The sequence below is a fragment of the Lathamus discolor genome, chromosome 3 (genome assembly GCF_037157495.1).
Source record: "Lathamus discolor isolate bLatDis1 chromosome 3, bLatDis1.hap1, whole genome shotgun sequence".
Lineage (NCBI taxonomy): Eukaryota > Metazoa > Chordata > Aves > Psittaciformes > Psittacidae > Lathamus > Lathamus discolor.
In genome coordinates, this window is record NC_088886.1 from 44,152,320 (window position 1) to 44,179,098 (window position 26,779).

General features: G+C 39.8%; 2 protein-coding genes across 7 annotated transcripts in view; both read right to left on the reverse strand.

The window, feature by feature from the left end:
• Positions 1 to 2,544, reverse strand: part of RASA2 (RAS p21 protein activator 2) — a 47,320-nt gene extending 44,776 nt beyond the window's left edge. Inside the window, exon 1 of one of the 2 annotated variants that reach the window (XM_065674941.1) lies at positions 2,396 to 2,544. In XM_065674941.1, the coding sequence (XP_065531013.1) occupies positions 2,396 to 2,456 (61 nt within the window). In that variant the 5' untranslated portion in view covers positions 2,457 to 2,544. The remainder of the gene's footprint in view (positions 1 to 2,395) is intronic. The other variant, XM_065674942.1, reaches the window with a different exon arrangement.
• Positions 2,545 to 5,327: 2,783 nt separating this feature from the next.
• ZBTB38 (zinc finger and BTB domain containing 38) overlaps positions 5,328 to 26,779 on the reverse strand; it is a 32,892-nt gene continuing 11,440 nt past the window's right edge. Inside the window, exons 2-3 of one of the 5 annotated variants that reach the window (XM_065674944.1) lie at positions 24,454 to 24,564; positions 5,328 to 11,264 (exon numbers count right to left, since the gene is read on the reverse strand). In XM_065674944.1, the coding sequence (XP_065531016.1) occupies positions 7,683 to 11,264 (3,582 nt within the window). In that variant the 5' untranslated portion in view covers positions 24,454 to 24,564 and the 3' untranslated portion in view covers positions 5,328 to 7,682. Of the gene's footprint in view, positions 11,265 to 11,553; positions 11,663 to 18,011; positions 18,032 to 18,084; positions 18,323 to 24,453; positions 24,565 to 26,779 lie in introns of those variants that run through there. The other 4 variants (XM_065674945.1, XM_065674948.1, XM_065674947.1 and 1 more) reach the window with 4 other exon arrangements.

Here is a 26,779-nt window from a genome sequence, read left to right on the forward strand (position 1 = left end):
CCTTCAGTGGATTTCTGGTGGAAATCTGCTAAAGTGTAATACTGCATTTTTAAAAAAAATAAATATAGAATTATAAGGTCTTATACTGTTAAGACCAGTTCACCTTACCTCTTGCTTGAAAACTGGACGCAGGAGACTGGCTGCAAACACTGGTATCTCATGAAACAGAGTGCCACTGATTGCAAAGATGTCCCTGCTGTTTTTTCACCACCTTTAAGTATATGCCTCAATTCTGTATCTGTTGTGATGATCTGTGTAATATCGCTAACTTCAGATTATACAGTCTATTTGTGTATTGTAAAACAACAGTATAAAAAAGAACTCACTGCAGATGGTGTTTTCTATACATGTGGAATTACAGAACTGACATTACTTTGTTAAAACTATCACGCTGTCACGCAACATATACAAAACTGTCAGTGTCAAAAGTCTTGTAGTAGTTTAAACGGAAGCCAAGCTTGTTACAAGGAATCCTTACAGACTATGAACATCAACTTTCCAAAGTGAGGTCTGCTACTGCCAATCCCTCCAGATCTAGAGGGATTACATTATTACTTTTATTTATACTGCTCATTTAGAGTGCTTTCTCCTAAAAAAACGCTTTAGTAAAATACTAGCAAAAAGCGAAACTTCAAACAGTATTAGCTGCGCAGAGAAGCCAAAAGAGCATCTAGGGATTGGAAGGTTCACAAACTTCCGCAGCATATTCAACTTGCATCTTTTTTTTGTAAACAATGTTTTTGTTTTGTTAGAAGAAACAAATAGGTTTACAAAGCAATTTTCACACTGTTTCAAGGGACATATTTTATCACAGCTATTACTTCCACTCAATTTCCAAACAGGCTCCTGCAGTTCTTACAGGTCCATCTTTGGCAACCAACCTTTTATGTATTCCCTAGGAATTACTTTTGCCAGGTAACCAACTATTTGAAGTTATGATACAAGTTCAGGCCCAATGCAGACCACGTAAACAGGACAATAAAACTATTTTCAGCTTAAGTCTCAAGACATTTTGGATTGTTTTTTAATGTTTAATGGAAAACTTTTATCAGGTTCAATTACCACAAAATGTAGAACTTCTGGAAAGCTGTGTTGTCCAGTGTTGAAAAAAGAAAAAAAAAAAAAACTTGCGATAAAAGTTAGGAAGCAGAATGGTGTCAAATAAATCAGCTTCAGGAATTAATGCCTCAGCCCCAAAACTAACTGTATCCCTTTTAACGGTAAGCTGACATACTATTTCTGTGATAATTGCTAACAACAGAAGATCTCCGTATGCTTAGCCTTGTCTACTCAGCCAGCAATGATTATGGCTATGGAGTGAGAGCACCTCCAGCTATGCACCTTATATCTCTTGTTCTCATGACCTCTTCTATTTATTGAAGACATATTCAAGTCTATACTGCATGATGATGTTTAAGTGAACATGACTCCATTCCTCCACCAAACCTAATCCTTCATCAGATTTTCACAACCGGTTCTCAATCACAGCACCATGCCCAATTCAAGAGGCCTCACTTCATTCTCAAAAACGTCGATCGGCTGTGTGAGAAAGGAAATAAATGGGTCGCATCTGAATTGTATGAATGTATTTCGATACCCTTTCAGGAAGCCACTGCACATCCTGTTTCTCCTACTCGCTTTGAAGTCCTCCCGAGCCAAGCCGCACCACGCTATCTGTTTTCCTCCCCGGCCTCTCCTCCCCAGCTCATCCTTCGGTTTCCCACGTTACTGAACGCATAGGCATTTTAGTCAGCACTTCCTAACCACCAAAATAAAGTCACCAGCCTCTCTCTCTCTCAGTCGCACACACGCTACACAAAGAAACAGAAGCATTAATGACCGTTTCCAGAACAGCCCTCTACCACCAACTTCCTGCACATCAATAATTTCGCAATTTCTGCTTGACAAACACACTCCGATGCCCGAGGTTCGGGCGGGAGGGGGCATTTCTGCTCGCTCAAAGAAAACCTCGGAGCAACGGATGCTTCCCGGCCACTCCGGGGCTCCAACGGCCCCGCCACATCCCTTCATCCCTCCCTCATCCCCGCTCCACACCTCCCGCCCGCCCGGTGCGGCGCCGCGCAGACCCCGGCCCGGCCCCTCCAGCACGTGCCGGCCGCGCCCGCCACAAAGCCCCATCCCGGTGCCGCCAGAGCGCGGCCCGGGCCGCCCCGAGGCTCCCTCTCCTCATCGCCTGGCCCGAGGAGCACCGCCGTGAGGAGCTGCTGCCCCCTCCGCGCCCCCAGGCACCCGCCTCACCACAGGGAGGCGGAGGGAGCGGCGGCGGCCCGCACCGCGGAGCCACAGCAGCAGCGGGCACCTGAGCGCGGCCGCCCCGGGCGCTTGCCCAGCCCAGCCCTACCACAGCCCGCCCCGGCCGCGGCACCGCACTTACAGATCTTCCCCCGAAGGTTCTGCAGCACCCGCACCTCATCGCCGCCGTCCCCGGCCGCCATCGCGCCAGCGCCGCCGCCTGCGCAGTGCAGTGCGCCGCGGGGGGAAGGGAGCGGCCCGGCCCGGCCCCGCCACACGCCCGCGAGCCACCCCGCGCCGCCGCTACCGCTCCGCCCCCGCCGGCCGCCGCCCTCGGGGGGAACCACAGCACCGGAGCGGGGCGCGGGGCGGTGGTGCGCATGCGCAGTGGCGCCCGGCTCCCAGCAGGCCTCTGCGCTGCCGGTCCGCCCTTGCTGCGGCGGCGTCTTGCGGGCAGCCTCGGCGGGCAGAGGGGTTTTAGTGTTCCGGTGCCGCTTCACTGCGTTCTGGTGCGCTCGGCCGCTTCCGCAGCTAACCCTGATTGCCCTCTTCTGTGTGAGTCTCTTGCAGGGCAGAGGGGCTCCTGCTGCGAGGCACGACAAAAGCTTGTATTTACCATACCGCATTAAACGGCTGAAACGAGTGACAGGGCCGATTGCTTTGATTTGTGGCATGCTGAGTGCCTGTCTCTGTGAAAAGCACGCCATGGCTTCTGCTGAGCCTCCCCTACTGTCCCTTGTTCGGGTTGTCTGCTCAACCACACAAGAAATGACATGAAACAAGCGGTTCAGCTTCCAGAGCTGCCTCTCTGCACCATAGCGCGCAGTGCCGAGACACCCGGAGGTGACATAGAGCAGCAGCCGACGGCCTTTATTAAAGGGCCTTTGCATCATGTTTTATATCAAAGTTTCCTGAAGATACTAACGTGAAACTCTCGGGGATCTTGCCTATACGTGGAGTTTGCCCCAGCCCCACATCAGTGGTGGATCTTTCCTAGATCTGCATAATCCCCCCAGCCATCAGCTGCAAGTGGCACGTCCATCTCAGTGACACTCAGGTGCATGCTGAGGGTACATCAGCCACCAGGCCCTGTGTAGGCACAGTCTGGTGAAACCCTTTAATGATTGACGTCTCCTAAACCATTGGCAGTGCTAAAGCTGTTTTAGAAAGCAGCAGAGGAACAGAATTCTTTATACTTAGAAAGCCCTCTTTGGTCTGTCCTTCTGTTGAAGGGATGCTTGAAAAGTTTCAGGCCAGAACCCGTCATGTGTCTCTAACTGAAGTCCTCTGCTCTGACCATTTTGTATTTCTCTGCACAAATCTTGCCATTGCTACTATGATATGGCATCAAGCCATATAATCTGACAGTCAGGCACTGCTGCATCTCCCTGCATTCAACTTCTCCCCTAGTGCTCCTTCAGCAAGGATGAGGCTCCTTTCTCATCCCCATGCTTCACATAGTGGCTGGGAAGGTGGCGGGCAGTAGGTTGACCAGGAATATGCTGCTTTGTAACACCAGTAATGGGTGTATTTGTATGCACGCAAACCCAAATCTGCACAAAGACATGAGTTTGCATTAGCTGAATTTTAACCTGTTGGAAATGAGAGGTTCCTCTGCAGTACAAATTGGGAATTTAATTATGAGGGTTCCTCTGCAGTACAAATTGAGAATTTAATTATCTACAGTTGGCTGTCTAAGCTGGCTGCCCCATCTGACCAGTGGCTGGTATATCTGACCAGGCCAAGTCAAAGCTTTGATCTGAGGAAATGTAGCGGGGCAGAACTCCGAGAATGCAGTGCTTAAACTGCAGGCTGCAACATTTTAAAAGTTGTATGTATCTAAAAGTTGTTTACTCCAGTCCTTCCATACTATCTCCAAAGCTACAATTACAGCTGGAGTTTACCATTTAACTTAGCATCAGCTTCCTTCGAAGCCCAGACCTCCTGTGAACTTCATCAATGCAACTTTCAGTTTTGTTGTTGTCCAGTTCCTGACACTCCATTTTTCTTCCATTTTATAAGTGCCTTGTGTTAATCTAACATACTATATCCAGAATACCACTCCAATTGCATAATATTCATTTCCAGGCTCTCTTAAGAGCATCTCCTTGACAGGTACGTCTGGCCAGGTAAGGACATAGGTAAGACAAAAACTTGGAAACTGAGTGGAAAGATTTCTTTATGTAACAAGGACATAAGTAGAGAGATCTCTGTTCTTGTGAGATAACCATTTATGTCAGCTAGAGTCTTGGACTGTCAGTAATAATTGCTGTATTAAGGAAGTTTAGAATTAATAAAGGAGATTATGACACTTAGTGGCTTACTTCAGATGCTTCTGCCTGTAGTTTAGTTACGTTCTTTCATTCCACTGGCTAACATTTTGTTTAGGTGAACAAAGACTGAGATGATCCACTTGTCTTTTTAATTATCATTTAAATAGAGAAAAATATATTTGTTATATGTAGCAAACTTCTGATATTTTTTGGTTAGTTCTACATATCTCCTGAAGACCACCTCAAAATGACCTGCATAATATAGCTTACATTTCTTTTTTAATGCAAGTTACAGACTAGCTGAAGGGGGAAGTACTTTGAATACGTATAAGCTCTTATTTTATACATTATCTCCCTATTTCCTTCTAGGATTGGATGTTTGCATTTTGAGCTCTGTTTCTTGAGAGTAGTCCCAAAAGATCTGAAGTACAGTGTGTAGAATACAGCATCTATACTGCAAGGTTACTATCAGAATTAAGAATTTTGCAAGTTTCAGTTCCTAATGAAAATATGTTTAAGATGTTATACAGTATTAAACGCAGTTTATGTGTCTTCCAAGTCAGCAGTAGATTCTGTTCACCTCAGCATTGCATTCACCTTTAATGGTATGATGCCAAGAGATACCATCACTTCCCTTGAGCTTTGGCATGTTCTCGATTCACTGTTTTGAACCTTAATAAAGGGAACGTTTGGTAACTGTTGCTTAATCTTATAACGAAATAACTATTAGAAGATACATATCTCTGGATCTTACAGATTATGTAAGTATTAACAATTTAAAAAATGGAGAGACTTGCAGAAAAAGAGGAAGATGTTATTTTAATTAAGCAAAAACAGAGTTATAATCACTCTTTCTAAAAATAAAATTAGACTCTTTATCAATCCTTAACATCTGCATTTAATATTTTCTTCTAAACAAAAATACAGATGCGATTATGTAGCAAATGACAGTCTTTGACAACATATAGTTTACCTTCTCTTACACTTACTTTAATTCTAATTTGGTCATTAATACTTGACTCATTACTGCAACATGTTACTTGTAATAAAAGTGCCACAATTGAACTATAAACATGACATTGCCATCTTAAAACTGCTTTGCTATAAACTGTAGAGAATATACAGAGTTACAAAGTCATTGTGTTTTTATCAAAATATACAAACCCCCCAAACCTAACACAAGCTATCAATATTTTTCTTATGAACTATACAGTTATATAAAATATTTGTAAAATTATCTTTATATTTATAAATATTCTACCTTATTTGCTTTGGTCTATAATTATCATCATCATACAAGTCCACTTTGCAGATATCTCTGTGTACTTTCTTTAAAACATCATCATACTTTCCTGTGTTTATTCTTCTATTACCCTTATTTAAACGGAACCAAAGCTGCCATGAACCCAAAGTTTCTCAAGGGGTTCACAGCATTCACCAATGACAGAATAAATAAGTGGACTACATTATTACTTCAATCAATACTGTATTACCATTTCAATTGTAGTTTTATTGTACCCCTATAGTTTCTTTTAAAATATTCAAGAAGACAAAGTAAGTAAACAAACTGTGTACCATATCTGCATGTAGAATGAAGTCGAGGATCACTAACCTTTGTTCTGACTTAATTTTTTAACACTTCACAGAGATGAACATACATGACTAACTGGAAATGCAGGTACATTACAACAGAGCCCTATCATATAAAATGCAATTTCTAGACATACACCCTTTGTTGTTTTTTGTTTTAATCTTTTAATCGCAGTTAATCACATTTTCACAAAATAATACTACTTGCAGTATTTCAGTGATGTGTTTCAGAAGCCTACTCTCCTGATTCTTAGCAAACTCTGAAGCTAACCCTTTGGTGTAGCAGGATGAAGAACCAGCATCTCTCTCTTCTTCCATCAGCCCGTGCCAGGCACCTCTGTGCTATTCACCCACTCTGTTGAGCAAAGGGACACTGTGATAGGAAGCCTGCCTGCAGCCAGGTGCAGGCATGGTTTGGGATTTAACCAAGAAGGGATGTGTAAAAGCGAGATGTTGTACTTAAGGCATGGGAATGACAGGAAGCCCCATCAACTGGCCCTATCCCTATTCGTACCCAGAGTTTGCTTCAGGGATATACATGGAAGCAAGGATCTGAGTATTTACCTACCATTCACGAAAATAAAAGTATGGTGAGTTGCTCTGTTGTTTGTTATCCAAGCATTATACCAGGATGAGGAGGAAGCCCAATGTCTAAATCTCCTCTTCTGCCAAGAATAATGACATTCGTAAAAGACAGGAGTTGCAGACCCACCAGGAGATGGATGCTTACATACAAGATTTCTTTTCACTAGGTTGTTTCATGAGAGCAATTTTCTTTAGACACGTGCACCTGAACAGCTCTACCCGGCCACTGCCATTGGGATTTATGCAGTTTGGAAGACTGACTATTGTGAGTTTTACTTAATCTTTATTACATGTCTGAGAGATATCATAAATCTGGAATACTTTCCACACAAGCACTCAAGACTTAATGGTTATTATGGTAAGTACAAAAATGAAAGGAAAAGAGGTTTAAACCCCTGCATATGTTTTGTAAAGGTTGAGCTACAGAAAAGCACGCCAGAACTCAACTGTACTTCAGCATACCCAAGTGCATGAAACATTTCCCACCTTCACTTTAGAATACACTAGATTACAATTACTTTGTTTATAAACATATTAATTTTTGTTTAAAAATGCAATATATGGTTTCTGCAGCAATAACTCCTTCTATAGAGTACACTGTGAACCTACATATTTATTTTGCCTAGAATGATTCTGACCCAAAAACAGAACTGTAAAATAGTTCAGTGACTAGTTTTCTGTAATGCTAAGCAGCAGGATTGTGGTTGGTCATGTTGTCTTTTTTTCTTTCTCTCTCTCTCTCTACATTAGAAGTTGATTGTGGCAAAAGAATTTGGGGCCTTTCATACTAAGTTTGTATTATTGCAAATACTAGTTTCGCTTTTCTGTGTTACTTTTCTTTCTTTTGCATATACTGACACGTTTAGATAAGTATTTGAACTTAGTAAATGGTACTAATTTGACTGGAGATGTTTCCCCATTCAATGCATCCATATTTTCTCCAGTATATAGTTTTGAATTTCTCTTCTTCACAACTGTCACTCAGAGTATAACTTCTGGAGTTACATTTTGTGTATTTTTTACCTCACTTCCTTCTGAACCAAGGAAATGAGGATTTTCCAAAAGTTTAGTGCTTTCATTGCAAAACTGTTCCTTTCTATCTTGTGGACCTGGACTTTTGAATAGATGCTTCTTCTGGTGCATTCCCAGAGCAGCTGCTGTCTTGCAGATTTTGGGGCACTGAAAGCAAGCATATCCTTTGCCATTATGCTCACGTACATGCCTTTGCTCATGGTTCCTTTTGGTAGAAAGGTATAAGAAGCTCTGAAAGCAGAACTGACAGTGATAGCGTTTTTCTCCAGTATGAATTCTTTCATGTATTTTGAGCGTTTCATTTAAAGTGAATGCCTTATTACAGTATTGGCAGACAAAGTCTTTGACACCCAGGTGAATACGTTCGTGTTTCTGTAGATTTCCAGGGACTGAGAAACATTTACCACAGGTTTTGCAAGTGTAGGGCTTTTCCCCAGTGTGACACCTCATATGCATTTTTAAAGTGGATGGACTTTGAAATTGCTTTTGGCATAATTCACAAACGTAAGGCTTTGAGGCAGCTCCATGCCAGTGTACGTGCTCTTGACTTTCTGCAGTGGAAGACTGATCTCTTTCACAGAGCTCACAAGGAAGATTAGGCATTTCTGTGTTCTCTTCTTGACTGACTGCCTTTTCCTCAGGAGCATTCCTGAGTGAGTACTCTCTACTGCTCGTGTTGTGGCTTTCCATAACAGTGTTCTTGGTTCCATGCTTTTTCCTCCATTTGGTCTTTTTCATTTTTCTTAGCTGTTTGGATTTCTTTTTTGGTTTGTAATTATAATAGGGTCTCCAGGGTTTATCACTGGAGTCCTGGTCACTTACATCATCACACATTTCTGTTGGCTCCAGGCATTCTGAGCTATAAAGCCTAGATGGACTTCTTTCCTTCACCTCCATTTCTGATTCCTCATTTAGATTGTCCTGTTTGGACTCATGTTTAGATTTTCGGCCCCTTTTACAAAACAGCTTAGATCCTAATATATGTCTTTTTACAATAGCCTCATTACCAATTTTTACTGTTATTTGACAAAGAGGTGCAACATTGCTGTCAGTAGATGTTCCAGGTAGAGCAGGCTTTGCAATGTATGTTTCAGTTTTACTCGATTCTTGGACAGTATTTGTTGTTTTGCTAGATGACCCTCCAGATCCTGCAATGTGCTGCGAATCTCCCTCAGTTGCTTCTGCTCTGTTGTACAGTAGTGTTTTCTTTTTATCCTTAATAGGCTTTGATTTTGTAATGTACTTCCCATAATTATCTGACCCATATTTACAATCATCATTTACAGACTGACTAGGCAGATTATTTGAAGATTGTGTCTTATTATTTTCTATAGAAGTAATTGTTTTACTGTGCATTATAACTGATGAAACTCTGCTACTGTGCATTATAACAGAGGGGGCAGAACTGCTGTAACTGATGACAGAGGTTGAGTTTTCAGTCACATTAGTTAAAGACACAACTGAGGAATCACACTCTTGAGTAGCAGAGTCACTTACAGCACTGGAAACTCTTTTTTCAGCTGTGAAAAAGTCCCTTTGCAGGTCAGAATTTAAGATCCCTACTCCCCAGGAGGAAGAATTCTGAGTGTTTGTGGAAGCTGCTGCATCATTACATGAAGATGTATCCAAGGCAAGAGTTCTGTTTGTTGCTATTATATTATGTTGAAAATTCAGTGGTGGTAGCTCAGAGCTAAGAGAACTCTGAATGAAACAGTTAGTAGAAGCAGTTTCATTAACTTGGTTACTTGTTTGAACATTTTCATACGAAGAATTTCGGTAAGACTTATAAGGTAGTCGCCTGCATTTCATAGGCAAGAGTCGATAAAGTTTGTATGGGTACATACTTGGTTTTAAGCCTCCATTGGCTGTCTTTTTATTAACTGAGAGGCGATGGTCAATTGCATGGAAAGACTTCTGATGATTTTTTAGTATATAGTAAGTCATAAAAGTCTCCAGACAGAAAATGCACTGATATCGTCTTTCTCCAGTGTGCCAGATCTCATGTCTGGTGCGATACTCAGCTAATGCGAATACTTTATTGCAGTAGTGACAAGGATATGTTCTTCTCCATGAATGCACATTTGCATGTCTTCGAAGGCTAGACAATGTTACATAGCTACGCTTGCAGACAACGCAAGTATATAATATCTGCCCATCAACGACTTTAACCAAATGATCTGTTTCTGGTAAAGTGCGGTTTGCATTAGAATAATCAGTGATGCTGTTCTCAGACAATAGAGGCTCTGCGTTTGCATATGAACTTCCATTCCTTCCATCCGCAGCAGTATAGTTATCCTCTAAATTTTGATCGTTTCCATTATGAACTGGTAAGCCACTTGATCTCATGCAGACTTGTTCATGGCTTTCCAGTATATTTAGATTTGCAAATTGTTTGCTGCAGTATTTGCATATGAAAGTTTCCTGATGCTCTGAATGGAGTTGAAGATGAGTAGTCAGTAATGCCCTGTCATTGAATGATTCTGCACAAGAGTTACAATTGTAAACGGGTGGAACGACAGTCGCCACAGATCCAGAGGCATTAGCAGAATTGTTTTCCTCTTCTCTGGATAAATGCAAATCTCCTGCTTTATTTTGAGGTTTGGGAAGGGAAGTAATTGTCTGATCAGTAACTGCTTCTTGTTGGGCTTCTGTAGTGGTTACTGTAGAGGCAGGTACTTTTGCTATAGCCAAACCAGTACCTTGGGGCTTAAAAGCTGGTTTAGGAGTATTACATGCTTGCTTTCCTGGCTGAACAAGTGGTGTGGCTTGGAGATTTTCATAGTGGTCTTCACCCACCTTGTAAGAAGGGCTCCTGTCCTGCTCAAGAAAGGGTGGTCCTTGAAAAGTGTCTCCCCCAGAAGAAACTGCATAGGAGTGTTCAGCCAGTGTGCTGGCTGGCTCAGCATCTTTGCAGACATCGCTTCTGTCAAGGCTGATACTGGGAGCTTGTATTGTCTCAGATACCTTTTTAAAGCTTGCCCTCAAATCAAGCGGAGAAAACAAACTGTTTTCTGTTTCAAAGATTGAGAATGCATTTGTAATGCGTGGTCCATTTGTCACAGAGGAGTCTTCATGTCTCTTTTCATGTTTTTCCTCTTTGACAGTCCCTTTTTCATTAACACAGTACGCGTAGGGGCAGGGGGAACTTGAAAAATTAACATCTGTAAGATCTTCTAGGAATGATATTCCCAGTTTTTTCCCTGCAGCTGCAAGGTCCGTTACAGTCTCCTGCCTCTTGACAACTACTGTGGAACTGTAGATGTAATTCAGTATTTCTGTAAACACTTCAGCTTTGAGATCATCTAACTCCAGTACATGACCTGAAATACAGATAGTACGACTCCAGAAAATGTTTTTAAAGTAAAGGCTTGAAGCTGCCAGCACATTACTATGGGCTTTAAATTTGGTATCTTCCACAATGATGGTGACATCACATAAAATGCCCCGAATGCGCTGTTCGTTTAAAATGGAAAGCACAGTGTCACTGTGGAAGTCGTCCTTGAGATCCTTAGAATGGGACATGACTGTCATCTAGAAGACAAAGAAAACAGGAAATATATTTAAAATGCATTGTTTATCCATTTGTTTTACCAATTGATGGGGTCAACAGAAAGGACACAGATGCCAACAAAAGAGCAGGTCCACTTCACTGTCTCTGTCAAGGCAGTACAGGAATGAAGCAATGCATTCAGCTTAAACAGTAAGCTTATTATACTCTAGTTTTAGGAAGCAAAGAAAATAAGCAGGGTAATGCACCTAATTATTACTACATAAGGTTAACTACAGTGATTAAGAAAAATACATCACCAGTTGCCCTTACATTTTACCATCACCCAGATCCGCAATCACTGGGGAGCCCCAGTTGCAGCGAGGATTTGGAGAACCTGTCCTGGGAGCTGGGAGGTCCTATGCACCACATCCACTTGTAGGTGAGGTCTCCAAAGTCACTGCAAGAGGGTCCAGCTTTTATATAGTTGAATAAACATCTTGCAAAACATCAAGTGCGGAAACATCTGGTGTCACCCTCCCCGCTGGATTCTGCCCAAGCCAGGCCACGGCTCAAGGAGGAGCCAAGGGAGCGTATCTATCTATTTTAGCTTTGACCACATATTTCTCAACAAGGCCAGACGTCTGATTTCACGGCCTTGCAACATGTCTCTAAATAAAGGAGGATCATTCTGCTGGTTACTATTACACAATAAGCATTACAACAAAGCTTTTATATATTGCCTTCAAAATATATATATTCATACTAAAATAGACAGATAATGCAGTGATCAATACTATGCATATTATATATATATATATTGTTGGGTTGTAAGACTCACCTAGAGGTCAACTTTGGTTCAGGGCCTATTGTTCAAGCCTCAGTACTTCACCGTTTCAATTACAGATGAAGTTTATAGTTACATTATTTTGTGTATATATTTAATCTATTAACCGCTACATTTTGAGTAAAATTTTGCCACAGCATTTCAGCTTGAAGTCATCTTAGGTTCACTTGTGCCAATAATACTAAAGGTAATTATATACAGATCAAGGACATAGGAACACTAGTATCTCCTCAGCAGGCGGCAGAGGATCTTCTCTGTTTCCACCCGAGTCTGTCACCCACTGGTGCTTTTCACTGGGGACCGCTGCCACCAGCTTTCTTTCTGTTGGGCCAGCGGGCACATCTGCTCAGGTTCACCGTGAGTCACTCACTGAACCCTTGAGGTAGTTACCCCAGCACGCAGTTGAGGTATTCGGTAGACATTATGGGGAAGGCCGAATTGCTGTGGTTCTGTGGATACTGAGGACTTTGTTTTCTGGCGCTGTTTGTCAGACAATGATTTTACAACACAACTACATTTAATCTCCTTATTAAGCTGATATTTAAAACAGGCATCAGAGATCCCATGCAATTAAATTTGGTACAGGATAAGGCTCTGTAAACAAACCAACGTACAAGCAACACCATTTTGTAAGAAAGAGGGGAGTATGCATAACGCAATTAACGTAAACTATATTATTTTTAAATATTGATTAAATTTTATTAGTTTACACTTTGAAAATTCTAAGTAACTGAATTTATAAATTCTGTAAAACAAGTAGAAAGTAACGTTTTTTCTTATAGTTTAGACTTATAGCGCTCATACTTTGTAATTTGACAGTGTGCTCCTAATTTCTACCAAATAATAAGATTAATTGCAATAGTAAATACCATAAAAAAAACCCTGCCAATTTATAATAATGAGGTTTAATGCTGACAAAAAAATGTTTAGATTAGCCAGGCTGTTACTGTATGAATATACTGCTTTTTTTTAAATTGAGATAAAATACGTAGAATATGAATGAAAAATAGACTGAAAAAAGGATGACTTTAACAGTATGTATCTGGAGAAAATCTCTGACTTAACCAGCTGATTTTTTTGTTTTGTTCAAATTCAGAGCTGTACCATGTAACCCATATAATGAGGTTTGTTCCTTTTTTTCCCCGTCTCTGAGTAATGTTTTCAACTACTACTGCCCATTTCTGACTTCAAATAACGAAGACATAGTTGTGCTACTGATAATTATCAGTCACTACTGTAAAAAAAAAAATTGCATATTTATTAAAGACCCTTTTCTCTCAACCTGTGGAACTGAAATGCACCTTAAAGAAAATTACCAACTACAGACTCTTTGTAAGACAGGTAAAAATAGTACCACAGTGTAGCTCTACTAAATTAGAAATACCTTCTAAACATTCCACCTACTGCTACAAACTTCAGTGTTAATCTCGAAAATTTTTATTATGACCTTTATCCTCAAATAGTTTCCACTAAAAAATGCCAATACATTTATTAAGATGGGTTTGGTGGTGAAATAAAGGTTTCACTAAGCAAGCAGCAATGGCCATTTAGAACGCATTGGCTCTCTCACCCTTTCAAGCTATTTGGAAGCAATCAGTTCTTGAAAAGAGGGTTTTTATCACCAAGTAAATAATCTGGGACATGCACCCTTGCTCTAGCTAATTTAGTTATGTTTTGGACATTTTACCACAAATCCACCAAGTACTTCACTGCAAATTATACAAAAAGCTGACAACCAAGACAAACACAATGTACTATAAAAAAAAAAAGACAGTGATTTGTTACATTATGGATTAACCTTGGAGGTAAAATTTATATCCTGCAGCATGGCCACCAGTTCGATCAGGAAGGTCTTGTCTATGCAAATGGCCAAAATTTCTAACACAGTTTAATGGCTGAAATTTTCCAATGCACAGAATTCAGAAAAATCAAAACTGTGTTTCACAAAAAAAAAAACAAAACAAAACAACAAAAAAACCCCACCAAAGAAAAAAAAAACCCCTGATGTTTGTATATGCCATGAATGTCAAGAAATTAATTCATCAGTATAACTGCAATAGAAATGTTGAAATGCATTATTTTGATGATCTGGTCACTCACAGCATCTGTAAATCTAGCTGCATTGTTTTGTGCCTTTAAATCTTAATACCATAGTTTATCATTTATTACACTTATTTAGCTTAAAATAAGATATATTAATTTGGAATAATAACCTGAAATTCACAGAAATTAGGAACAGCTATTCGTTTAGGTTTGGTATCTGAAAACGCATATGTAATCATGGATAGCTTCTAGCACATCAAGTCTTCCACAGAAAGAATACTGAAAAGAACACTTTTCTTCAGGCAAGCAGCCACTATCCCATAATTGATTCTTTTTTCTCATTGACAATGTCTGAGATTACATCTGACTTGCTCATGTGATGTACTAGAAACCAACTGTCAGACTTCAAAAAGATTTCACAACAGGAGCTATTGATAGAGTTATTTCCTGAGTATAGGAAATAAATTATGTCAACTCTACCTCCCAGTGAACTGCCCCACAGGAACTTCCCTCTGTTTTTTCTTTTTCTTTATTGGAGACAGCTGGTTTTAGCTCAAGGACACAGCATCTGACATGCTATTTGCTAAATGTATCAGACTACTACTATACTAAGAGGCATTTATAAGCGAGGCCTACAAATCCAAGTGGTTTTAGTAGAAGTCATCTTATTCAACTAGTTATTTCAAAATTTATCCTCCTGAGAGGAAAAGTGAATTTTCAGTTTCTACTCGCATGTACATAGATTGCCAGTTTTTGTAGTCCTGGTTATTCGGGCATGCTCAGTAAAACCAACTAGATTCCTTGTGTAAAAGTGGCAAAAGCTATCATTTGCTATTTGGATTTTATTTTTTTTCCTGTGTGCTAAACATCTGCTATATATCTAATTGGAAAGTTAAACAGAAAAATTCCAGAACAAATTGATTTTCAGAGCCAATACTTTTTGCTTCTCTATCTCAACCTCTGCATTCCCCCAAAAGTCCATTTATTCATAAGTCTAATGATTCTCTACTACCTTTTATTTTACTTGTCCTGTTTCTTGCATTCATGAAAAATGTGCCTCTAAAATTCTGTAAAATCAAAATGCTCTACCTAGAACACAGATAAATGAAATACTTTAAGAATATTTACATTCCATTTGCAGTTCATGCTGCAAAAGGAAAACCTGCTCTTCAGTTTCAAAGGGAACTCTACTAAGACCGAGATACACAGAGATAAGATTTTACAGATGTATCATTATTATTAAATATTTTTAATTAAAACACTGAAAAGTACATTGGAATGTTACTATTCCTTTGTATGGTTTTTATAATATACTTATGGAATAAATTTTAGTATTATTTATAAATGTTGCCCAAAACATGTTAATACCATTTGATCTGTTAATGGTCAAACATGAAACTCTTCAGTCTAGTAAGCCTTTTGCATGCAAAGTGTGTTATTTTGATACTTTTAACTCTCAATCAAGACATAAATAATTTCTTCAGAATCTGAGAAGTACTTTTGTAGTATAACTTAATAGTCTTTGGTGCACCTATAAATAACTAGCTTCTGAACAGCAGAACTTTTGAGTGGGAGTTATCTTACTATTTGGAGGTATTCCATGAAAACTGTAACAGACTTAACTTTTAATGACAACTTGTTGAATCACTTTGGGAAATAAGATTTAAACATTCATATGAAACTTATGTATAATGGTCAGTAGGGTGATTAAACTATAATGTTACCTCTGCTGACATCAACAGAATACTGCTCCAGGCCAAGTGAAAATAAGTAACATTAAAAGTTAGTGGAAAGATCAGAGACTGATGTATCTAAACACAAATTCAACTACTTAATACCTCACAGATGACACCGCTAATTGTAAATATTATAGCAGCCAGCTCTACATGGACACTGCAGAAGAAGCTACTATTATTTTTTATATTAATATTCCTTTGAAGTAGGCATTACAGGAAGTTTTGCCAGTCAATGACTATCAAGTAGCATGATTTTTCTTTTTACTACCAAATATAATCATTGCAATCTAGGAATATTGTTATTAACTTCTGCTAAACTCCTGAAATGCACTGCCAGGCAAGTCTACCCCCTTACATATGAGAAGAGATTCTTTTATTCCACTTCAGTCACCTAAATTTGAAATACAAGCTAGTAGCACTAACAGAAAAAAACCCCAGAACCATTAGGGCCAGTTGCTAGTACCCAGGCAAAATAAAAACCAGCGAGATACTTAATCTCCCTGTTCTCTTATTCAATTTGCTTTTACTGGGATTTTAAAGATGCTAATACTTTCTGGTACTTAGAGCATTACACTATGGAAACACGTTCACTCCATAATTTTTATAATTTCAGTTTCATACTTTTTCAGTCTCATTCCACTCTAGTAACATACTTTGAAGGATATCTCCGTTTTGTTTCTGGCCCTATAGTTCCCCTTCCTGAAGAGCAATATTTTGTTCTAGAGCAGAAAAAGGGCTAGACATCATAAACAAACCAGAAACAGAACAAAACCAAGTGTTCTGAAACAGAACAAACCCCCCCCCCCCCCCAGTTCTACTATCCCAGTTCTTGCCCACCCAGAAAGCTACTGTCCAGTCATGGTTTTTATGATGGTAGCTCAGGTTTTTTTATGGAATCATTTCCACAGTCCCATCCAGACACTATGGCTACACAGGAGCGCCTTGACCAGCCTCCTGTCAGTCTCCTTATAACCTTGGGCATGTAGGGAAGTTGTAATGATGTCTATTAAGTTTTAACGATTAATAGCTTGCACTGGCACGTAGGTTAGTGCTCCAGCCTTAGTAGCGCCACGTTGATTCTACAAGTACGCTTACATTTTTTCTCTTCTAGACTCTCACTGCTTGCATTCTTCCCTGTTAATGCAGGACACTTACCTTTTCTATTTGTTATAGCCTCATAAGCATTATCGACTTCAAAGCATTTTTTTCAGCCTCACGCCGTTTCCTCTAACTTTTAATTGAGACATTGGAATGTTACTATTCTTCTGTATGCTTTTTATAATATAGTTATGGAAGAAAAGTTAGTATTATTTATAAATGTTGCCCAAAACACTGAGGTGGTGAAATTTAACAAATACTATGTTCATATTAGCAGACCTCTGAAGCCACCAGATCAACCATTCTTTCCGAGTTGTAATTCTTTCCTATTATCAGCATCCCTAATTCCTTCTCCCACTTCCTAGTTTTACACTGTGATCATTTCTCATCACATGAAAAACAGCCTTTAAAACCTTACTGGCACTTAGAGCAGACTAGTGCTTTTTCTTACACGGCGTTTCCCACTTCGAAAAACCAAAGCAAGTCCCATCTCAGCCCAAAGACAAGGCACTCCGTAACTGATCTGGCTCTAAAAATAATTGTAAACAGCCGTAACATTTCCCACTGCACATCCGGTTCTTTCCGATATCAAAACGTTTCGTCCTTTTGTCCACCTCCTGCCTGGCAGTGACCCTGTCCGAGGGCAGGCAGGAGGAGGTGGGCAGGGGGAGGCTGGAACCGGCAGGAGCAGGCCGGGAGCTGCAGGAGGTGGCAGAAGCAGGCAGGGGCTCCCTCGCACCGTTCGCCCACACGGTGGAGCTGGACGCGCGCAGCAGAAGCCCCGTCTCCTTTTCTCATTAAATCAAGATACGACATGAAGGCTTTTACAACGACATTAAACGTGAACTGCCGCTGTCCCGCAGCCCTGCTCGAGTTACATAAAACAAGCTCCTGGTGCGACATGTTAACGTCAGGACATTAGTCTGTCTTAACACGGAGCCCCTCGAGACATGAAACATTTGGCAACGCGTCAGCGGCAGATAACGTGAAGACACTTCCTGTTTATGGGCAGTAACTGCGCTCTGGACTAAATTAAATCTCTAGCCGAGGAAGCAACGCGTATTAACCTGCAGCACGATTTCTCCCCAGCAGTAACAAACACGCTTACGCAACTGCGCGCTCGAATGCAGCACAACTCACTGTTTCTGAGCTACCTGGCGGCTAAAACCATGCCCCTGGGGTTTCCTCTGGCCGGGCGGAGGAGGAGGAGGAGGAGGAGGAGGAGGAGGAAGCAGCGGCTCAGCGGGACGGCGCGCTGGGTGCCCGGGCGCGCTGTGACGTGACAGGTGCCATCTTCCCGGCGGCGCGCGGCCCGTGGCGCCCGGCAGGCGCGCCGCAGCGCGGGGCCCGCGGAGGGCGGCAGCACGGCGCGGCCGCCATTTTGCTGTGGTGATGCCGGGGGAGCGCAGAGGCCCGGGCCCGCCGCCCCGGCCTCCCCGCGGCCCGTGCTGACCGCGACGCTATTTCCCGTGCGTTTATCGCACGGCAGACGTTCTGTGCTTATTTAACACGGCCTGCTGGGATATTCGGCGTATCAGCCAAGTTGTTTACACGCAAGGGCCGTAAACTTAGAAAGACGAGGAAATGCAGCGGTGCCTGTATCCAGACTCCTGCTCCATGGCCATCATTTAGAAATCCTCTTACGCTACAGGACTTGCAATGTTCTGCTCTCCTTCACAGCGTTTACCGTAAGAATAAAACATTTACGGAGGTACATAGCTCTCAGCGTAACTCTTGCAAGTGACCGCTAAAAACAAAGATTAAATACTGTAAAAATAACATCTGTAATTAATTCCATTTAGTTAGTGAAGTATAGCCACATTTACCTTATTTTCCATACCCGATCAATTCTTTTTTTAAAGCATATACGGAAACTTTCACAGTAGCATGAAGATGTTTGCTTTACATAGTAGTCTTATTCTCCAATTTTGGTTTCTACGGATTTACTGCCTCAGGAAACAAGTGCAACAGTGCTATTAGTGCTTCATAAGCACTAACAAATAGCTTCCATGGATAAAAAAGGAAGTAGTGTGATTTCGTTTAGCCATATGCACCAATATATTTGGTACAGGCTTCCTATACATTCTCATTCTCTCTGCTCTTCATAAGCAGTCAGCACAACCTGCTTTCCCTGTATGTGGAATCATGAAGCAGAGAGGAAAAACAGGCCTTTGAGACAGGTGGAAAACATTTTGTGTGGAAAAAAAAAAAAAAAAAAGGACAATTTGCTTTTGTTTTAAAGCTTGATGGAAGGTTTTAATTTTGCCCAAGGCTAACCTGGGCAGAAATCTGAAAATCTGTTTTCACAAGCTATTGTGTGTAAGATTTTATTGGACAGTTACTTGTTTTCAAATATTAGGCCTGCGCATTAGCAGCACTGAATAGTAGGAACAGACTGAATTTAGGAACAAATAAAATCCATAAGCATGAACTGTTTCATCAGTGTCACACTTGATGGCTCTGGAAGTTAGACATTTGCTAAAGCCCCTTCGTGATAAATGCTCCTTACCATCTGAGGAAGCTATTTAATAGCAACATAAAATATGTAATCTAGTACAAGGAGGGGAGGTGTTTTTTCCAGCATTCTGCCTTGCAACTATCATATGCTTTACTGGTTGTTTGAAAGATACAGAAATAAATTTGTTCTTGTCAGGAAATTGTGATTTCAGTGACTGACCTGTACATTCCTCTTCTTATTTTAAACAATCTGCATTAAAAGATCACCTTGGAAATGCTGAACATCTTTGTGGAGAAATTAATTACTGCTTCTGGATCACTCCTATTCTTGTAAATACGTTTACCCACTGGGGCAGTGAGTATCTTTTTAACTTAGGGCTTTCTGCTACCAAAATTAAGTTTTGTGTTTTCAGACTGAGCTGTTCTTACCAGTAGCCATTTACCAACAGCTATGGGAGGTGGAACAGTTGAACACAGTGGTACTGACTGCAGAAGCAAAGTGCATCTCAGAATTTTCACAACCATCTTTTTTATTCCAACCTACATAACAATTTCATACTCATATATAGGTTACTTTTGATTTTGGACTTTGTCTATTCTTTATTTACTATTGTTTCTTTACTACTGTTTTACGTGCACATATAGGTATTAATACGTGTTAAGATTACTGACACAAGTACCGTAAGTACTATTTCTGATAAATGTGTTGTCAGTAACAATAATATGGATTAAATTAAACCTCTTGTAATTCTTTAAAAGAAAGGAATGCAATACTGAATAACAATAAATATAACCATGTTCTTAGACTACATGAAACAAATTTAAGGAAGATTAGCTTATGAATTTCCCCTAAATCTTAAAATCAGTTATTTTAAATTGCTTTGAAAATCAGATGCATAACCGTCATTTGTATAGCAGATCCCCTCTACAGACATTTATTTCTACTTGACCATTTACTGTTCTGGCAGTCTTTAATATCTAGATAATATAACAGATTTGGGGAAAACTCACTTTTTTTTTCCTTTCAATATACAGGGTGCTTTCTTAAGAAAACTTCAGCTCATCCACTAAAAAAAGAATTTTGTGACTAGTACTGTAATTGAAGTTAACTAATTTCCATATATATATAAATATATAATTTGAGCTATTTGGAATTCACAGCTCCTTGTGTATTAAAAACATTCATCAGAAGATATAAAGCCATCTTGGCTGCACCCAAGATTTTATGTTCTCATACTGTTTTACGTAAAGCCAATTGCACACAAAGAAAATGGAGGAACTGGTGCTGCAGTCAGAGCTATGTCAATGGACTACATTGGCCTCTGTGAGAAATCAGACAAGATTTATCTGCATCTGCAGTGCTGATTTAAGGGTGTAAGCCACAATACACATTACATACTTTAAATTTAGCCATCTTGCTAGTGTATATGTACCAGTTCTAATTAAACATTTAAATGATTGCACATAACATCACACAAGTATGTTCCTATTAAACAGGAATACAAGCAGTTTAGCAGTGGATTATTTCTTATGCAGTAAAATTGCAAGGCATAGAGAAAATTGTCAGCAAACTCACTTCTTTAAAATGTATAAACTAGTTCCAGGGTTACTGAGGTGGTGGTGTTTGGATGCTTTGCTGAAGTCTTATCTCACTTCTGCAATTTAGGGCACAGGGCATTCTTTCCTTTAGAGTGTTTCACACTAGGAAAAAAAATGTTCCAAACTTCCTTTCTAATGAAGCAATTTCAGTTCTTTAACAACAGCAGGAAACAATGTATATAGCATTACCCAATCTTGCAAATTCCTAATGAGTGACACTATTTTGGCTAGGGCTTGACTGGTTTGCTTCTCAGTGCATAGAGCAGGCCAGCCTATCCACAAGAAAAACATTTGGATGGACTGTCTTCTTCACTACACTCCCTGCTGAGGTCAAAGCAACCAGTGATGGTGCTGAGGAGTAAACCAGCTCTTCACTCATCAGGCAGACCAACAACACTTCACTCCAAAGTGGGGCACGAGAAGGACCAAGCAGCCCAAAGTGTCTTCACTCCTCTTTCTGCTACATAAGCAAGCCAAAGCTCCTTTCTGTAATCCTCCTCCTCTTTCTCAAGCATTAAGTGGAGGGGGAGGAAGGGAGAAGGAGCACAGTTATGGAGACCTGGAGCACTTGCCTAGTCCTCCAGGTTTGCTTAATAGGAGCCCAGCAGAACCCATTTGTCTTAAACTACAAGCTGTGCATGTGCACCAAGAAGTCTTTCACCAAAGTATGTTGCCTTGTTACCGTTAAGGTGTGGCCTAATCTAAGTTCCATTAGCACTAAACAGAACACATACAAGGAATTTTTAAAGTTATAACTATACCATTGTCTCTCCACCAGTCTAAAAAAGAAAATGAAGCAACAGCAATGATTGACATAAATCCAAACTCTTCTTTTGCACAAAACATAAAAGCTTACATTGTAGTGCTCTAAGAAGTAGCTGACTTTACATCTTGTTATCTCTGAACAATCTCAGTATTATTTGCCATTTAAGTCTTTAAGGTTTTTTTTTCCTGTGCTGCTGACAAGCCACTTTCCAGCCTCCTACACTTCTAGGACTTACCAGAGTCCGTTGCAAGCACAGATCAATTGCGCTCATGAAGCTATGTTTACAGAGTGACAACAGCAGATATTTTTCTGTTGTTGACTTGTCAAAAGTACTAATTTATATACTCAAATAGCTTTGGACAAAACTAGCAAATTAAATGTAATTTTTGTTCATTTTTTGGCAAATTACTAGGTGGTATTCCATTGCCCATTCAGTTACGAGAAAAAAAAAAATAAAGTAGTCAAACCCAGCCTCCCGTGTTCCAATTTTCAGAGGAAGCATCCTTTGGACATCTGAGCCACCATCCACAAGAGCAGCAGCCAAGTGGCATGCTTAGGGGCCACTGTTTTTCTCCATGTGGTGTGCTGGTGGCCAGGCCAGTGCAGCCGTTCTTGCCCTTTGCTACAGCTGATGTAGCAAATCATGCTAGACTCAAAGTAGAGCTAAGTCCATTGCCCTGGAAGCACCTGGTTTAGTTGGTCTGCTGGATGACTGGACACCACCATTTTGAAAGCTAGAATTGGTCTTCAAGCCTTCAGCTGGCTGTCACTGTTCTGCAGTATTCCTTAAAATATTGCAAAACGTATTTATGCCATTGCTGTAAGATCGGTAAACTTCAGCATGCCAAAACCAATGCACAAGTGATAGCTGTTACTGTGAATCATCACTCTAGCATGGCTGTTTATTTTGGTGACTGACTGGACACACAGCTTCAGCTGTATGCTCTTTAAATATTCTTGTGCTCCCTTTTGTGCTGACCTGAGCAGCCCAGCCCAAGCCCTACCCCTCATTTCAATCCATATTCTGTTGTCTTAAAGTAGTGCTGTAAGTATTCAGAATCTTGAAGGAAGGTTTCAATTTGCAGACCTAGTCTACCTTGCTGATACTGTCTAGTTACTGCAAGTCCAGTTTAAAGAAAAAATCACAAGAGATATTTCCATTGAAAAGATGGGGGGGTTAAGTCAAAACCTTAGAGTAGTAAGGATCCACATTGGGCCATGCCCAGAAATCTTTTTATATGGTGATTTTCAAGATGCATGCATTATTGCGAGCACATGGTATGTAAATGCATTGGGCTGCTTAATAAGCATTCACTGACACACATCTGCAGCTTTGCTAATGTACCTTTTATTCCTATGTGGTTGCCAAGGAAACAGGTTATGGCCCAGTATTCTACCTAAAATATACTGAGCAAGTATTCTATAGTAATTTACTTAAAATAGGTACCACTCAGATTTTGTAGCCCATTGCTTCTGTAAATCCAGGTAACCTGAATTTATCGCTGATAATGTTTCGCTGATTAGTGTAAGCCACCAATGCCATCTTATTGTCTCTGAAAATTCATTACCATTTTCTGCATCATACAACACTCTGTATTAAAAGGAAACTTAGATACAGAAAGCATTGAGATATTCTAAGAATTGATGAAGGTTTTTGTTTAGTTTTGGGGTTTTGTGTTGGAGTGGGGTTTTTGTTTGTTTTGTTTTAATTTGGTTCCTTATCTTACGTTTTGTCTGGTACCCTTAATGAATTATTTCTACTTGGAGATAGCACACCACTAATGACTGATGCAGCAAACTTTCCTGCAGAATTTGTGGAAGTAGTGCTACTGAAATGAATAAAACCACTCCCTTTCTGTAACAGAAATTATAGTACAAAGAATGGTTCAAAGTTAGTAAGTTAATCAAGACAACACCAATTCTTTCATTCAATACATACTCATCTCAAATATAAAGCACAGATACCAGACGCTTAGTTTAACCAGGAAGGTACCAGACATACTTATTTTAACAGAGATTGTTATTGCACGTTCATGATAAGAAGGAAACTGCCAGTTTTTGGAAAAGCAATGCGAAGTGGGAAATTCTTGTTTTGATTATTCTTTGTCTTGATTATTTATCACAATACTATACTTGAATCTATTGCAGATTACAGTTCAAGAGGTTTTTTACTACCCGATTACAATAATTTATAAAGGTAGAGATTAAATGAACTATGTGCAGCTTAATTAGAACAACAATATTAGAAACGGGCATTGGCACTGAGGGAGCTCCTCTACTGTATGGCACAGTTTTATAATGAACACCAGTGACTGCGGTTCAGAGTTAGCATTCTGGCAAAACTCAGGAGGTTTGCTTGCCTGCCGGTACTTTTGGTTTTTACAGGTCACTGGAGCCTATTACAACCTGTTGCAAAGATCTATTCTAACTTATTTTGGTTTTCCAACCTCTATAGCAATAAAAATCCAGTAGGAGCTGGAAAACCCCAACAGCATTCATATGAGAATAGAGTAATGCGGTACCATAGCAAGAACAGCTCCTAAATGATTTTGCAAAAGGTCGAACTTCAACTGAGAACGAACAATCATGTCATACAGTGGTTTAAAAATGTTAAATATTTTAGCATTATTTCTGTGTGAATTTAAAGAGATTTCAGCTTGCTATAATCAACCCATAAATTTACTCACCCAAAAATCAGGTTGTTCTTCTGTTGTAGTCTTTAAAAAGTGGTATCGACAGGTATTTTCAGCAAAACCATCTCCGGGATTTTGTGAACCATGTGGCTACTTTGTACCAGCCTGCAAAGGAGAAAAACCAATTTTAATGACTAAATTATTAGACAAGTGCTAATTCCCAGATGCACTGTGTAACCCATCATTTTCCCTGGAGCACTGTAGGACTCCAAATCTGTATCTGAGAGGCTTACAACACACCAGCCGTAAAACAGTTTCATTGACCAAACTATTGTGAGTACTGCTGCTGCCTGCATTGTTTTATTATGGTTTAACTCATAATAGTGCAAACTGGACATAATTTTTCATAGTATGTTCAAGACAAGAGTATAAGGATGTTTTCAATTTTAAAATAATTTTTCATTGGGGTCACTGGAAAAATTATATTAAAACCAATCCTTGGCTTTACTTCCCTTCCCCCATCGCAACTGTATCCACATTATTCCTCACACATTTACCTAATAAGACTTCAAGTAACGGAGGCTTCACAGCTTCCTCAGTTAGTCTGGCCCTGAGTTTCACAAGGTAAAGTCAGTGGAAAACAAGTGCGTTCTTAGAGTAGCTTCACAGTTCGCCAGTTTATAAAACAAATCGTGGTACAGAGAGAAACAGTTGTCATCACTAGCCAGCTCCCTTGACTGCACAGGAACTGTGGAAACCAATTACAAGTTATTCTTTATTTTCAAAACCTCCATTGGGTTGTTTTTTCAGTCTTTCAAAGGCCTGTCCTTTCTCCTTTTCTCACTCTGCCACTTCTCTTCTAGTCTTTTTTTTGTCACAGGTGTCATCACGGTATCTGTGATAATGACATTTCTAGGCAGCTTGTGTTCTCTGGAATACATTTCCTGCATCTCTCTGCTTAAATGATTATTCACCATTGTCAAACATCCTGAGTTTATGCTATTATGTATCAAACATTAGGAAAAGGTTTTCGTGTCATAGTGTAAAAATTACTCGTTACCGGGCTTGTTCCAAAGATATTAAACAAAATTAAATTGTTCCATAAAGCAACTGCAGAATCTTACGGATAAGGCCTTATGACTCAGCTAATGGGCAATTAAGAATACATAGATCCATCTTCTATTTGCAAATCTACCACATACTTTTATAAATAACATTATACAGGAAATGCAGGATCCATTACTTTGGCTTTAAAATGTAAGAAGGCGAGCTGATTTTTTTTTTTTTTTGGTAGTGGCTTAGCCAAGTACATTTTTAGTATATCTTTATTTGAGTAGGTATTCTATAGCTCACATCTGCCCATAACAAGGGCCAGAATGAAAGAAAGTTCCATTAAGCTATTATTACTCCTTCAGATACTAATAATGTCATAATCACAAATGACTGTGAAATAGGACTGTGAGTGAGAAGCTTAAGCATTGCATTTGGAGGAATACTTGGAGGTAAAATATTTTACCAAAGCTAAAGAATCTCTAAATTTAATAATAATAGAATTCAAGTGTAATCTTAAACATAATCACACCTTTTAAAACATAATAAAGCAATTCACATGACAAAGTACATCAGACACTAGATACCCCCAAAGGGTTAACCGGTACCTATTCATGACTACCAGAGTCTAAAAGGCTGACAAATATTGTCTGAACACAGATAGTTTCACACTGAGACACCTGCAGTTTCAAATCAAAATGAAGTTTAGAGGCAGAAGTAATCTTAATCAGAAAGGTCACTGAAAAGCAAGTCGGATAGCATCTGACAATGATTTTTAGTTTGATTTCATTTTCAGTCATGCTCTATATATATTTTCTGTTAGGCAGAAATGGTATTTGCATGGATAAAAACACATTTTGATTAAAAAAAGGGAGGACTGTATCAGCAATTAGGTTTCTATGATAAGACAAAAAAAAAAATCCCCCAAAACAAAACAGAAACCCCAAAACCCAAACCCCACAACAAACCACTGAGCCCCCCTAACAGTAACATTTGCAGCCTGTGCTGGAGGTGTGAAAAACTGCACCTGCTCCTGTGTGCTCCGGTTAGCCCCCTTAGCCAAACAGAATAAAATGGATCAAGTTTACAGACGATTTCTTACAGCATCTCTGGCTGTAACATTCTGACACTCTGCATTAGCTAGATGTAACTATCATTAAAATACATATAGCAACCTACGTATAATAGGTAAACTGAACACAGCTTGTTAATTACTGGACTCTTCCTTAATAAATACATCACTTTCTTTAGCTAGAAGAAATTACTTAATAAATACATCACTTAATAAATACATCACTTACGTATGTAATAAATACATAATAATACATCC